General features: G+C 35.9%; 1 protein-coding gene across 2 annotated transcripts in view; it reads right to left on the reverse strand.

The window, feature by feature from the left end:
* The window catches only part of MYOF (myoferlin), a 62,376-nt gene that overhangs the window by 35,332 nt on the left and 12,371 nt on the right, over positions 1–14,673 (reverse strand). For both annotated transcript variants that reach the window (XM_064716288.1, XM_064716287.1), the window contains exons 4-16: positions 12,805–12,913; positions 11,523–11,607; positions 9,259–9,419; positions 8,647–8,775; positions 7,309–7,371; positions 7,146–7,196; positions 5,609–5,639; positions 5,046–5,161; positions 3,819–3,945; positions 3,236–3,345; positions 2,235–2,303; positions 2,070–2,113; positions 1,552–1,634 (exon numbers count right to left, since the gene is read on the reverse strand). In XM_064716288.1, the coding sequence (XP_064572358.1) occupies positions 1,552–1,634; positions 2,070–2,113; positions 2,235–2,303; positions 3,236–3,345; positions 3,819–3,945; positions 5,046–5,161; positions 5,609–5,639; positions 7,146–7,196; positions 7,309–7,371; positions 8,647–8,775; positions 9,259–9,419; positions 11,523–11,607; positions 12,805–12,913 (1,178 nt within the window). The remainder of the gene's footprint in view (positions 1–1,551; positions 1,635–2,069; positions 2,114–2,234; positions 2,304–3,235; positions 3,346–3,818; positions 3,946–5,045; positions 5,162–5,608; positions 5,640–7,145; positions 7,197–7,308; positions 7,372–8,646; positions 8,776–9,258; positions 9,420–11,522; positions 11,608–12,804; positions 12,914–14,673) is intronic.

Raw genomic sequence — 14,673 nt, forward strand, 5'->3', positions numbered from 1 at the left:
CTTCTGGCTCTGCACAGGATATATAAAAAGAATATCTGCATGAAGTCTTACTTCAACAGCAGTCCTTCTAAGAGGACTACTTCATAAGCTTTTATGTGACTGAAAATACAATTCCATCCAATTCTTGCCTCATGTCAGCATAGGATTCGAGCCGCTAACTTTGTTTCTAAACACCTGATACAGCCACCAGCTTAAAGACAAATTGGTCTCAGACAAGTACATATCATAGAGATTTTATAAATGCAACAGAAAAAAGAATTAACTTAGATTCTTATTGTGACAATGCTGAAAATGGTTTTGAGACAGTGTCCTTCAAACTACTGTAGACAGTCAGATAAATACATGCTAAGCCTGTTTAGCCTTGAGCTTTACAATGCTGTTTGGATAACTAATATGCCAAGCTATGTTCACTAAAAAGATAAAACAATTTTTCTGGCAAGATAACACAGAATCCTAGTGTAGGAGCTGGCCCAATTGTATGAAAGATCTTGCTATAAAAAGAGGTGATTACAGATATAGATCACAAAGAAATGATCCATAATCACAAGGTTATATTAGAACATAAATGTAACTGGATTTTTTCTAATATTTTCCAAAATATTGGCAGAAAAAGTATTTCTTATAATATTTTAAAGAAGAGTTTTATTACAAAGCTATTTCCCAATGGGAACAATATTTTAGGCACCTCATATCTTGTCTAACTTGTTTTCTTGCAGTTAAACAGTTTTGGGTTTTAGCTGTATGAAATTACATATCCAGACATCTCTACTGATTGAAGCATATAGATCAGCTGTCTGCAATCATAGCAGTGCAATCAAAATCAGAGTTACAAAATAGGAATACAGAGCACTTGTGCAATGAGATGCAGTGCCTGCTTCTCTGACCAGAGCAGAGACTGACCCAGGCTCCCCAGCATCTGCAAGCAGCCCAGTGGTGTCCAGGAAATGAGAATGTGGTCCTAGATAGTTCCTTTAGGATAACTACTCAGGAACACTCCACAGCTTTTAGGTTCTCTTCTCAGAGATGGAACAGAGACTCTTATGAAGCAGCAAAAGGAGTCTTGTTTACCAGTGTCCAAAGAAGAAATGGATCTGAAGCAGTGAATCCAGATTGTCTTGAAATTAAATATCTTATTAAGCATCTAAGTAAATTTGCATATCTTACACATGGTAGATTGTGATATCACATCATTTTCTGAATTTGGGAAAGTACTGGCAAATTTACTCAATTCATTAACAAATATATATAGTGGAAAACCATATATTACCAATATAATATATTGGTAATATATATATTACCAATTCAATAGTGAATTATTGCTATTTCCATCATGATGTGGTTTAGTCATGAAAATTTTAATACTTTACTTTTTAAAGGCCCATAGAATGTTTTCTAGGAGCATTGTTTAGAATATTTCAAAAGGAATAGACAATTCTGTTGCCAGGGAATTGAGAAACTATGGATAAATATATACTTTGTTAGAACACTGATCTCTGCCATTCTGTGTAGCACAAGAGAAGATTGTGTGTTACACACAGCTTAAGCAATTACCTTCAACCTCTCCTCCAGAAGAAGCAATTTTTGAGAGACTTAAATATGTTGTTCCAACTACATCATTTTTTGTAAGTCGATCCCTACAAAAAAGGAAAAAAGAGGAAGATTTTATTTAAATATAATGCTAGTCATCACACCCAGGGGCAAGCTACTAGTACATACATTTTCTATGACCTGAAATGCTTCAATATTACTAACAAAACCAGTAATGACAAGTTACAAAAGTGGGCTGTAATCCATGAATAAATCACCTGACTTTTCCACTATCATTAAACAGTGACAGTGCTCAGTTCTCACTGCACACAATTAAAAATAATCTCATGTTACACTAATCAGATCTCTGGTAAAGAAACCATAAAGGTACTTAAACACTTGCTTAAATACTCTCATGCATTGTAAAAATACCTGACATCTATAGAACCAGACTTTTCTTATTATCTTCTTTTCATATTTTCTTATTCTTTGCTTATTATTATTTAGCTTCTTAAGTAATTTGATTAAAAGTCATAACTCACCAATCAACAATTGAAAGTTTTATTTTCTCACACATTGAGGGAAACTGAAATAAAAAAGCAATGAAAGTAAAAAAACTCATTACTTTTTTTCACCTCTGCAATGTCAATGCCTTGAGTTCCAAGAAAAAGGCTGGTTACTACAGAAACAAGGGTAAAAAAACTGACCTTGATTTGAAGATAAATAATTTGATTCCATTCTGGATTAGCATTTTTCTCAATTATGTTTGTGCAAACCTGCCAAAAATGAAATCAAATATACAACAGAACAACATCAAAGATAAAACAGAAAAAAAAGTATTTACTATCTGTGATTTAGCACACATCATCATCTGATTGGAAAAATTAGGGGTAGTAGTAAGTGAATCCTGGATTAAAGCTGCAATGAGCCATTGATGCTCAATGAGTTTTCCACTGATAAGTGCAGTTAGAGTAATCTGCATATGCAGCATTAATGACTTTCAGAGGAAAAGAAAATATTGAAACAGTGTTTAAATATGAGATTTTGGTTACCCTATTTTTTTCACTAGCGACAAATAAATGAAATTATTAAAGCTTGTTATTTCCACAAGCCACAATTTATTCTGCTTTTATCACTGCAGAGAAATGAGATGAAGGAATTACTTGATTTCAGCTTTCTTTATGCAGATTTTAGGGTAGATGAAGAATATATCATAGGGGAGAGGCTGCATTATTTACTGGTCATGTCTTAAGATCTTTTACACTACTGGGTGTGGTAACCTGACTATGCAGCATATTAAATGACTGACAAAAAATTTACTAGCAATGAATATATGTTGTGCAATTGTGCTCCAGATCAAATTTGGCATTCTAAGGAACACATCATTATTTAAATGTACAAATGCAGTTAATCTGTGCAGAAAGATCTGTATCACCAAGTACTAAAAGCAATCAGGAACAACTGGCAGGCAGGCAATCTGGCATATGCCAGTTCTAGCCTTTAGTCATACATTCCTTTCATTAGTCATCAGTTTTACACCCTTTCTATTGTACCTTGAACTTTATTTTTTTGCTATCTTTTCTTGAACTTTATTTTTTCATTTTTTTATTTCCATAGTTCCAGTAAAATTAAAAACTCATGTTGGCTTATGAAATCTGTTCTCAGGACTACAATTAGAATACAAAGGTACAGATATTTACTAAATTACCTTTTTTCCAGCAAAAGAAACTTCTACAAATGGATCTACCAGGTTTTTCTTGTCTGCTTCTCCTCCAAATAATTCCTTGACAGTTTGTGGCACCAAAAGGGTCAAATCCACTTAGCAGTTGTTTATATAAATTATTATTATTAAGTACAGTTGTTTTATTATTACTATTTTTATTTTATTATTGTTATTATATACTATATTCCTAAATAATAAATTGCCCATTGCAGTCTTACCAAAATCAACCAGCTCACAGATCTAAGAAGAATAAAGTCTAACCTGATAAGCAAAATTCAGAAGTGTTGCAGGTAAAAACTACGAATTTTGGCTTAGGAGCAATTTTAAGAATCTAGATTTTTCAAACATCATATGTAGTGCTGATGTGCTCCTGAATTTAAAGGCATTACTGTATTTGAAAAACATTATACATGTATTTGAAGACATTGCTATTTGGCACAGATATAGGGGAGAAAACTTGCTGGTAAGGGATGAAAAGTCCCCTATATTCTATTCTGAGCAGCGAACACAAATAACTATTTTGAACAGTGTTCAAACACCAATGGACAAGTAGGGAGAAGCTGCATACTTTGTGGAATGTCCTCAGCCCTGTAGATTTTGAGAAGGAAAGTGACCCATCGCAGTGCAGTCCCAGCAGGTAATAAAAGATTGCTCTCCACGTCATCACTTTCATTATCTCTCTCCCTGTTTTCAACCTGTTGGGGGATACAGTTGTAGACAAAAAAGACAAGGCAATGTAGAGAATTAGAATTAAGGTAATTAGCTAAACTGTTGATTAACGAAAGACTGGTGTCAGTTTCATGATGAAGAATGAGACTGTATCAAATTATCAAGCCACAAAAATTTAATTCCAGCTAAAGTATTTTACTTTCAGTTTTATCTCTAAAGTACTCAATTGCAGGAGCCCACTGTAATCACACTTTCAAAATCACCATCATCAGACAATGATGATTTTGGCACATGTAAAATGCCAACTTCGTGCAAATTCCATACTCATCTCATGAGAAGGCATTTATTACAATTAGGAAAAGCTTACAAGTCTGATATAACTTAGCAGAACTTACTGCTTCCTCATTTAAAAATAAACACACCAAAACAACTAGACATCTCCTTGTGATTTTAAGAAGTGTGAGAACAGCAGAGAGGAACAGTTAATATGAAACTGAAAGGCAATCTGCCATGGTTCTGGGAACCACATTATATTCAGCTAAGGAGAACAGTATGCAAAAATATCAGACAGGGAGAAAAGCAAAAATAGAGGCAATGGTCTGGTAAGAAAAGCATTACAAGGAAAAATCACCTGTTTTCACCTTGACAGAAGAGCAGACAGGAAGGATTGGATTGCTTAAACTACCTGCTGCTTTCATCTGCATCAAATTACCTGTGCCTGACTTGTAATTACTGAGGGGTCTGATCTTCCAGGAAAATTTGGGTAGTACTCTGGTTTCTCTACGGGCTTGTCTATGTTTTGTAGTAGTGGAGATATCCCTGACTTAGTCCTGGAGCTGGTACCAGTGGCTCTGCCTGTGTAGCTAAGCTAAGGAGAGTTACACATCCGCTTGCACGCAAAGCCAGGCTAACACATCTCTGCTGCCAGCGCGTGAAGGAGCACCCACAAATGGTGGAGGCTGCTTAACTGAGCACAATAACCAAACAAACTTCGAATTAGCCACTTAGTCCAGTATGAAACCACTAGTAGATGAGCAAATTATACACTATTAAAACAATGTTGGGGAGACATAAATAAGTATCAGTGGGATGGGGAGTGGAAGAAAAACATTTAAATTAAACTTACTGGTGGCTCATCTCCAGTTCCCAGGACAAACATGCTGACTTTCACATAGCCTTTGGCTCCTGAATTTGTATCTTCAGGATCACTCAGCAAAAGCCATTTTCTCATGACTGCATGGCCTGAAATAAAAGAAACATCACCACTGTCCCCAGTAATGTCCATTACAAAATGGCAGACATCATATAAGCAGTGAGCTATTTCAAAAGTATGCTTTATCCTAAATTGCACCAATTATTTAACAAAATAATACTGTCCCAGACAGGTCTCAACAGAGTCATCCAAAACAAGAAATCCGGCGTTAAACTACTTTGGCATACTAGTTCAGGGACATAGTTATCAAATGTTTTTGCATTTTTCAAATTTTAGGTCTTTGGTAAAAAAGGGGCTTGTACTTCATTGTGAATTCACTGAAAAGAGTTATATATTGTTGGATATTTGGAAGTTAATGCTTAAAGCAGCAAGCTTAAATAACTTTACATAAAGTTTCTTCTCTTACTTTAGAAATTCAATGAAATGTTTCAACTTGTAGTTTCAAGGAAAGAAGTTCTGAAGTAACCATTACTTACCAGGCTCATCATAAACATAGCCAATGTCAATCTGAAATAAAGATCAAAAGCATTACCTCTGAAGAAATACCAAAACAGAAAAATGGTGGGGCAACTGACCCCATGTTTTTCATGGGCAGTACTACATTGTTCTCTTGTCACAAACACAAGGCAGTTTACATAGAATATTACTAGGAGGAGAGAGAGAAAATGTCTTACACTGAAAAATGAGGGATTTCAAAGGGATAGAGTAGCCAATAAGAAAATGCAAGAAAAGATAATATATGTAGTTATTTTCTTATTTTCTTGCATCCTCAGATTTTCAGAGACACAAGATGGGGCTGGCTTACTGCTTCTTGAATTTCCTATCCTCATTCATTATTTTATGTTCAGACAGGCTTATCAGAACACTTTTGTTCTTTCTTCCTGCTCAACATTTCATCCTTCAGTTCCAGAAGTGAATTTTTTTTTTAATGAATAATTTCCTTTTCTTTATTAAGAATTATGACCATTTCTCTCCCCAGTGTGTCAAATCTGGACGAGATTGCCTCATTCATTGGATCAGATTTTAAACATGTTCAGGAATGTAAGTATGTTTGCTCATGCAGTTGGGGCCAGTATTCCTTGCAGGTGAAGTCTGTAAGGTGATTTTCTAGACAGAATTACCCTTGTGGTTTCCTCTTGGAATGTGTGCCTGCAGGAACAGAAAGCAGCTGAGTGACCTGCTTAGTGAATAATCAATCTTCCACACAGCAATACACCACTGACTCAATCGCTAGAAATCACACAGAAAATAAGCAGTGAGAAGCAAAAAGCAATCAGGTTTGTGGCAGAAAGTGTTTCATTTAGAAAAGAACACTCTTCCCTCTTTGCATATTTTTGCAAAAAGCTGGTCTAGAGACCTCTTGAATTATGCAGTACCAAATAAGCAAGCAGAAGAGACAGCCAGTACTGAAAGTGTTGTAAGAGCTGATCCCAGCAGCCATTACAAGGGAATTACATGGGAATTGCATTACATGGGAATTCTTGGCAGGCAGATGTCTACTTCCCAGAGTTGACAATAACAAATCCAAATAAAGACCATCTCACTAATATCATCAGAATCATAGAAATGACTTTAACTAAATGAATTTTCCACCCCTGTTTTTGCTTAACTTCTGACCAAGGGAAGACCTCTCCACATTATTTGAGAATGTGTGTCTTTATGCCACCATACATATCACTATTCTGCCTATTAGCTACCTAATAAAATTATCTCTTCAAACCCTTCCTCACATCAAATAATCACCTGACCACAAAAGAAGAAAAAGTTGCCTGGATGCAAATTGGAGAACTTGGTATATAAATCACACAAATTTTTTTAACAATACTCCTCTACTCAATTAAAAAAACCTGCTTACTAGTGCTTTGGGCAAATGGTCTCTAGCTTGAGTAGCAAGACATCACCAGGTAATTCTTTGACCCCATGAAAAAGAAGTATAAATGTAAACATTTAAAACCAGTACTTTCTCCCATTTTATTTCATTTAGTCCCGATCTGGAGCTTTCTTCATACCCACCTTAAATTCACCCATCAGACAGTCTGCTCGTAGAGAGTGAGAATCATACACCTAAAAAGACAGAGGAGCATGAAACAGGAATGTTCCCAAACAACCTGGGGAAATGGCCAGAGGATGCCACAGGTACCCAGCAGCCTTGTAAATATGCACTGCTTTTTCTTACCCGAATGCTAATTGTTTCATCGAGCAGCTCTAAAGGAGTCATGTGGACATTGTAGAAAAATATCTGTCAAGGCAAAAACAAGCAAAAAGTCTGTCTTAAAATCATAAAAACATGATTTCTTGAAGATAAAATGCAAAACCATTATTTTAAGATGCATGTGAAGCATGCCTGATACAATACTTTCACCCCACGTTCTTGCTGGACATATTATGTGGTAACTCAGTGCAGAATGAAAAAGTGAATTTAGTAAATTGACTGAGTACAACACAGACAAGACAGTCACAACTTCCATTTGAGCAAACACTGTCAGCATAACTGTGCTGCAAACTTCCAGCACTGCCCTTTACTCCTTGCTCTGCACTTCATATTTTTCTCAGGGAAACAACTTCAGAAACTATAAAGTTTATCACCCAGAACATTAAATTCTGGTCTAACCATCTCTGTTGTAGTTGTCAAAGTGGCCTTGTTAGGGTTAGTGGTGATAGTGATTTGTATTCCAGTTTTAGACTACTATGGATATTGAGACTGCCAAGGAATCGTTTCAATATAAGGTGCAAACAAATTTCTGCCATCCCTATTTTATCCATGGCTTCATAAATTTTGATTGCTACCCATGGCTTAGTTCAAGTTTTAAAGTTTTATAAATTCCTTGGTCTTGCTTGCGTATGTTAAACATGCTTGCCATGCAATTCCAAAATCTTCTGAATTTTCCACACATGCCCAGATAATGAGAGTCATCCTCGGCATTTTCTCTATTACACTCCATGTTTGCAACATTAATCTTTCAGCTATGGGATCGTTCTTGTGTCCCTTAGGTGGCTTTGAATTCTCTCCTGTATTTCACTGTGTTTGATGCACAGACCCCCTGCCTAGACAGAGGAATCTAGTGGTGTTTTTACCAAACACGGGTAGCAAGGCAGTGACATCTCCAGATTCCGTGGCACTCCTATGGCATTGCACTGAGCACTCACCTGCACACACCACAGAGGTCAACAATGATTTCTAATTAACTTTTCTGAGATTTTTATAACCTGAACACAACTACTCAGTCATTCTGTCAAATGGCCAACTGCACCAAAGAAAACATTCCATATGTCTCACATGAAGTTTGACTTCCTTCTAGTTAGTTTTATCTGCTAAGACTGTCAGTGACAGAGATGTGTTTAGTGATGTGAATACATAAAGAAAGGGATTGGGATTGGCTTAATGCATGTTAGCCATAATTACCAATAAATATGACTAAAAATGTATTAATTGATCATAATGAAAATTGTATTAACTACTTCTCAACATTTGATAGCCTCCACACTTCAGCTAGCGTGTTCTTACACCACTTACTTCATCAAAAAATGGGTTATTTCCTCTTTTGATTCTTGTCCGGTGTGTCTGACCACAAACATGAACTTTGACTACTGGTTTTATGTTATTCCCAGGCAACTGACGACCTTCAATGACTCTAACACGAATCTGAAAAAAATTCAAATATTTGTACTGATTTATTCTCTATATTATCAGTGATCCTGATCACAACAATTCCTTATTATACTAATGTTAGCCAACACCTGAAGTAGCTGACAGATTCAAACCAGACTTTGCAAGCTTAATTATGACAGTAATTAATTTTACAAGACAAGTTGCAGTTAATTATTTCACTGGGTTTTTTTCATTTGCCTTTACCATTTACTTTTAGAGCTGCTACAGTAGTTTGAAATCTGTACAACTATACAGCAAATAAGGTTCATCCCTATTTGAGTAAGAACTGTACAAAATCAGACATCTGAGTAACAGGAACATTTGAGGAATAATTTTGAAATACTGGCTTTCAAATGAAAAGGCTAATTATCTCTGTGGTGCATTAGATAAGCTGACATTAAATTATGCTCAGGCTGTGTAAAAGCCTGTTATGCTCAGCAGAAAAAGGGATCATGCAATATTTAATAAATCTAGTACCTGAAAATCTTGTGGTTTGTTAGAGAGGATTCTCCGTGTTTTCTTTCCTTTGGTGATGCGTTTAGCCAGCTGGGCTTCCTTTGTGCCACCTGGAACTGCTGGGGTGATAGCACCAACTGGACCATCCAACCCATCCTCGTAACCTCCATCATCTTCTCCATCTCATACAGCAAAAAAACAGTGCAATTAATAAATAAATAGCAGAACATGCTGTTGAAGTTACAGGAACAGGAGTTTGATATCCAAGAGTTCCAGTAAAATTCTATTATTAGCTCACATCAATAATGTTTTTGCCAACTACATTCTTCCAACTCCTTTTGAAAGCTAGTCATTCTAGCCTGCTTAAGAACAACCCATATCCTAACGAAACTAACTCTAGATCAGTCTCTCTTCTGGATGCAGAGTGTCTAATACAATTCCCATACATTTTTTTTAATCAACCAATTCAAGCAAAGCTGAGCTGTAATCCAACTAGTTCACAATTCACCACAAGGGATTCATTTTATTCCAGCTGAATAAACATTGCTTTTGAATGAATCTTGCTGTTTCCCAGCAGCAAGACTAGGCTATAGCACAGCATTGGTTTTTAGTTCAGAATCTTGAATGCACAAATACATTTAGGGTCTGCCATCCAAAATAAAACTGAATCCCTCTCTACAACATTTAAGTGTGGAATAAGTTTTTCAGTAAGGATCTTTGACAGTTCTGAAATCAGCACGCCTCTGTGGAAGACAGTTCTGCAACCACATGATACTCTAATACTGAATCATACTCTGAGATTCCAGAATTGCAAAATAGGATCCATAAATATCTAGACCACAAAAGTGGCCACTTCCTTGTGTTTACAGGTTTTCTTAACTGGGCAGTGACTATGGTAAAATTTAGAGGAAGAATGTGTCTGTGGTGGCTGGCATTAACAGAATGTATTCTAACTTTATAAATTACAGGCTGATGATCACCTTGTATAATCAAGTCCTTCGTGGTCCTTGTAAGAGATGCATAAAACCAGGGAGATTGACATGCTAAGTATTTTATAAGCAGAAGACCACACCCACCTCTCTAACATCTCTCAAAATGCATTTGCCTCAATGGATCCATGCAGCTAACTGATTACCCTAGCACTTAATTTTTAATTCCTGAAACTGAGCTGTAGCTGTCTCAGGAAAAGTGATTTCATTTCATGGGAAATAGGTGTTTAGAATAACTAACTAAAGTGTGTTTGATAATTCACACTGAAATAATTTCCATGCAGTTTCTGGATACTAGATAAAAAACTGCCATTTTTTATTTTATCTGTATGTTATAATTGAAAAAAGTTTAAAAGCTATCAAATAATCTCATAAAGGTGAATTTGCATTTTTAGCCTTCAAGTCCACATTTCTATAAAATTACTTTGAAATGCAGTAATTTAACATACAACTTTTGTGTTTATATTACTTATCCTTTTGCTCTCCAAAACCAGCCTCTGAAAGAAGTCAGTGTAATCAAAATTTCCCTCCAGAAGACTCCTGATTTCAATTTTTTCCTTCTCATGTTACTATCTATCACCAAATAATGGTCAAACTGATTTACTTCTCTAAAATAAATTTACATGTATTAAACATTTATTAAACTTCCTTCTTTCTTCACAAATACAGCCTTGATGTTAGGCTTATTATTTTCCAATCAACTGCAAAAGTTTGTTATTTCACAGTTCTTTTAAGAGTCTGGAAAACCAGATCTCAAAAATTCTCTCAGCAGAGAGAAGTCTGGTCAATATGATATACAGACAGACCAAAGAATATTCCCTACTGATCATAGTATTTCATTGCCTAGTCAAATATCAACCTAATATAAAACAGTATCTTCCAAAACTTAATTGTTCTACAAGGGGAAAGAGGTTTAATTAATCAAGAAAATTTTTTCACCAAGCTCCCTGACATTGAAAGTAATAGACGGAACATCTCTGCTTTCTGGTTAGGCCTAGAATTGCAGCAGATAATTGCTGTTTCCTTGAGCATTCAAAAATCTTTCTCCCCTAAACAAAAGCCATTTAGAAAAGTTTTTAAACAAACAGAGAAAATCATACTAAAATCCATTTTATGTCAGGAAATGGCAATTTTTTTTTTAACCTTCTGAATCATCCTTAATTTCTTTGAAATAACTATCTAGCAGTCTTGACATGCTTTCTTCTGGTGAACAGTGCTGCTGAATCACCTTCTTGCCTTACCTTAAACAGCTCCTAGAGCTTTTAACAAAAACATTCTGAGAAAAGGATGAAATACCTTCCTGTGCACTGGTCCCTCCTGGATCAGTTGGATTTGCAGGTCCAGCTGGTGGCTCGTATCCTACTACCAAATCAATTGTTGCCTACAGAGAAATGGTTTTTTATGTAGCCCACAGTATTCACAACAGTTGATTACAAGCAGTAAGTTGTTCAAACTCTGTGCATGAACAGTTAACTATTCATTGGCACAACAGTTTTATTAAGTCTCAGCTACTAGTAAGTTAATAAACTATTATTAAGCTATATACACATGCAAACAATAAAGATAAGACAAATTCAGCTAATGGACTAGGTTTTAAAATAATATCTAAGAAATGGAGTTGCTGTGTTTATATTTAGAAAAATCTGTCACAATACAAGCATGTAAAGTGTTCTACAAATGTTAGCTTTAGTTCCACAATATTCATGGCAGACAACGTGATATCCTAAATTTGCAGACAGAAAAACAAAGGCAGTAGAGAAATAACACTATCTCATCAACAACAAGTCTGAACCATAACTAAATTTTCCTATCTGGCTTCTCTAATTGCTCATTCAAATCTGCATCCTGGAAGAAAAACAGTACGTCATTTTCCATTCTAATTATAGAATTGTCCTTTTTCTGCTTGACTGTGGTTTTGGATTATTGAACTGACCATTATTATTTCTAGTTGCCAGAGTAACATGAGGAGTCAGCAAAAAAAGCCCAACCTTGTGACCAACTAATCATGATTTTAAACTGCAGCTGCTGAGACAGAAATTATGCTTGGAGTCTCTCATGACTGAGTACAGCAGAATGCAGTATGAAGTGCCTCAGCAGCTACACTGCACAAACACAGTAAGGTCCCAGGTTCCAAACCTACTTAATTAATAACTAAGTTAATAACCATTGAAATCTAAACATGTGCTAAATCAAGTTCAGCAAGTTCTTGTGTAACTTTCTGAAGGCAGCTGGCAGTGAACATGTACTTGATCATGTGCTTTGACACAGGCAGGTGTTACAAAGCATATGGCAAAAAGGTGCATGTGGGAACTCCATCTGGTACTTGGAAAATGCACTTTTTCAACATCAGGCTGATTTCCATGCATACTCTGTGGTCCATATTATTTATAACACATAAACACAAATATATAATATATACAGAGAAAACAAAATTGTATAGACTTAATTATGTCTGGTTATAGATTTCCTCTGTCTGGAGCTTTTGCTAGACATTTCCAAGAATTAAATTGATATTAGCCCTGTTGCTGGAGCATTTTGATCAAGAATACAGCAAAATAAGAAAATATAAGTTACTCACTCCAGTTTCTTGTCCCCTTTCATTCAGTAGAGGTATGAGTTTGAAGGGAAAAGATCTGCTTTGGTTACCTACAAGATCTTTCAGTGCTACGGATGCACTGCCAATTAATCTGGAATTAAATAAAAATCATTGTTAGAATGCAAATACATATCAAACAGGGATTACCATTTTTCTTTTGCTAGCATCTGTTAGACAACAAAGTAACTCCAGCCATTACTTGAAAACTCAAAGCACAACAAAAGACTATTGCAAATGCCATGTAATGATTGTGTACTGCTAATTTTTTATTTCTGTTTTATTACACTCAAATGTTGGTGTTGGTGTTGGTGTTGTTCAGTGAACATAAACTAGGTACAACAGCTGTTGTACCTCACAAAACAGACACAAAACCAGACACAACTACATCTTTCTAATGAAAACAGTGAAACAGAACAAATGCAATCCACGTGCTTACTAGAGAACCACAAAATTAACCTTCTTGCTCATAATTCTGCATTTTGGAATAGGTTCATCTTCTCACTTCTAAATTCTCAGAATGTTTCTAATGGTTCTAGAGCAGTCTACCAAAGGAAGGTTTCAGAGGGATCTGATATGGATGGACTCTTCTGGGTCTACTTCTGCCTACTTTGGGACTGCATCTGTCCCTCCCACCCTCTCCCAGAAAGATGAAAATTGCATGTACTTTTAGCCCAAGAGACTACTTTTAGGCAAAATTTCTTAGTGTGGTACTGGTCTCATGATACCTGGCACTGTATTTCATTCCCATGGCATGTAGTAGCAGTTTACTCCCATACTGAAGTGGATTACTGGAATAACTGAGATTTTTTTCAATTAAAAAAAACCAAGATAATTTTACCCTGTAAATATTTCAAAGATCATGTGTCACAAATAAAATACCAGCTTTGCTGCCAAGGCAAAAAAAAAAGATCTGTACACAAAGAACGTGACTGAGGTCCCCTGAAGTCACAGAGCTTTTTCATGGAGCAGCTAAGGATGCAAGGGTATTTTTTCACATGGAGCAAGAACACTATTATAGCTACTCTTGCATACTGTGTTACAAGAACATAAATTAATTTGTTGTAAAGTACATTAGGATACCTATATATAAAACATTAATTTCCTCCAAATAAACCTTCCGGATTTTACACATCACAACTTCTGTTCAGCTGCAGAAACTTACATATTTTGAGGTGCCATAGAAGGAGAAAAAAAGAGAAAGTATTTTCCTATGCACATTTGTAGAAAATTTATATAGACTTGACCTTTTGATTTGATATAAGCTTACTGGAGCTTATGGAGTGACTTCAAAAGAATTCAGAAGCCACCCAAAGTAATCTCAAATCAGCAGGATGAATGTTTCAGCAACCACACCCTCCCATCTGGTGACATTAACTCAAGAATTGCCATTCACCTGTAGTGCTTTTCAAATTTTGCACTGTACATTTCCATTTCTACATCTTCATCTGCCCTGCACAAATGATAACGGCACACATTTGAATGCCTAGTAACTGTTTTTAAAACAGTGATCCCCTTCAGCAGACTGAAGAGGGGATCAGTTACGTAGACTTCTTGCCTGCAACCAGCTGCCTCTATACATTGCCCCTCTATTTACATGCCTTCATTTCCCCCTCCTTTAGTAGGCTTGGCAACAACAGTCTCCAGTCTTTTTCCACTCTAACAAGACTGAGAAATTTAATATTCAAACTATAAACTCTCTTCGTCTACTTCTAGACTTTAGCCAAATTTTAAGCTTTGGGCACTATTCTGCCTTTCCAAAAGTTGTCCTGCTTCCTGGGTTTGGGATGTTTCACCTCTCCCTTATCAGAAGCACAGAACTGATGAGGTTGGAAGGAATCACTCATGATCATC

This window comes from Zonotrichia leucophrys, chromosome 6 (genome assembly GCF_028769735.1).
Source record: "Zonotrichia leucophrys gambelii isolate GWCS_2022_RI chromosome 6, RI_Zleu_2.0, whole genome shotgun sequence".
NCBI classification, from domain to species: domain Eukaryota; kingdom Metazoa; phylum Chordata; class Aves; order Passeriformes; family Passerellidae; genus Zonotrichia; species Zonotrichia leucophrys.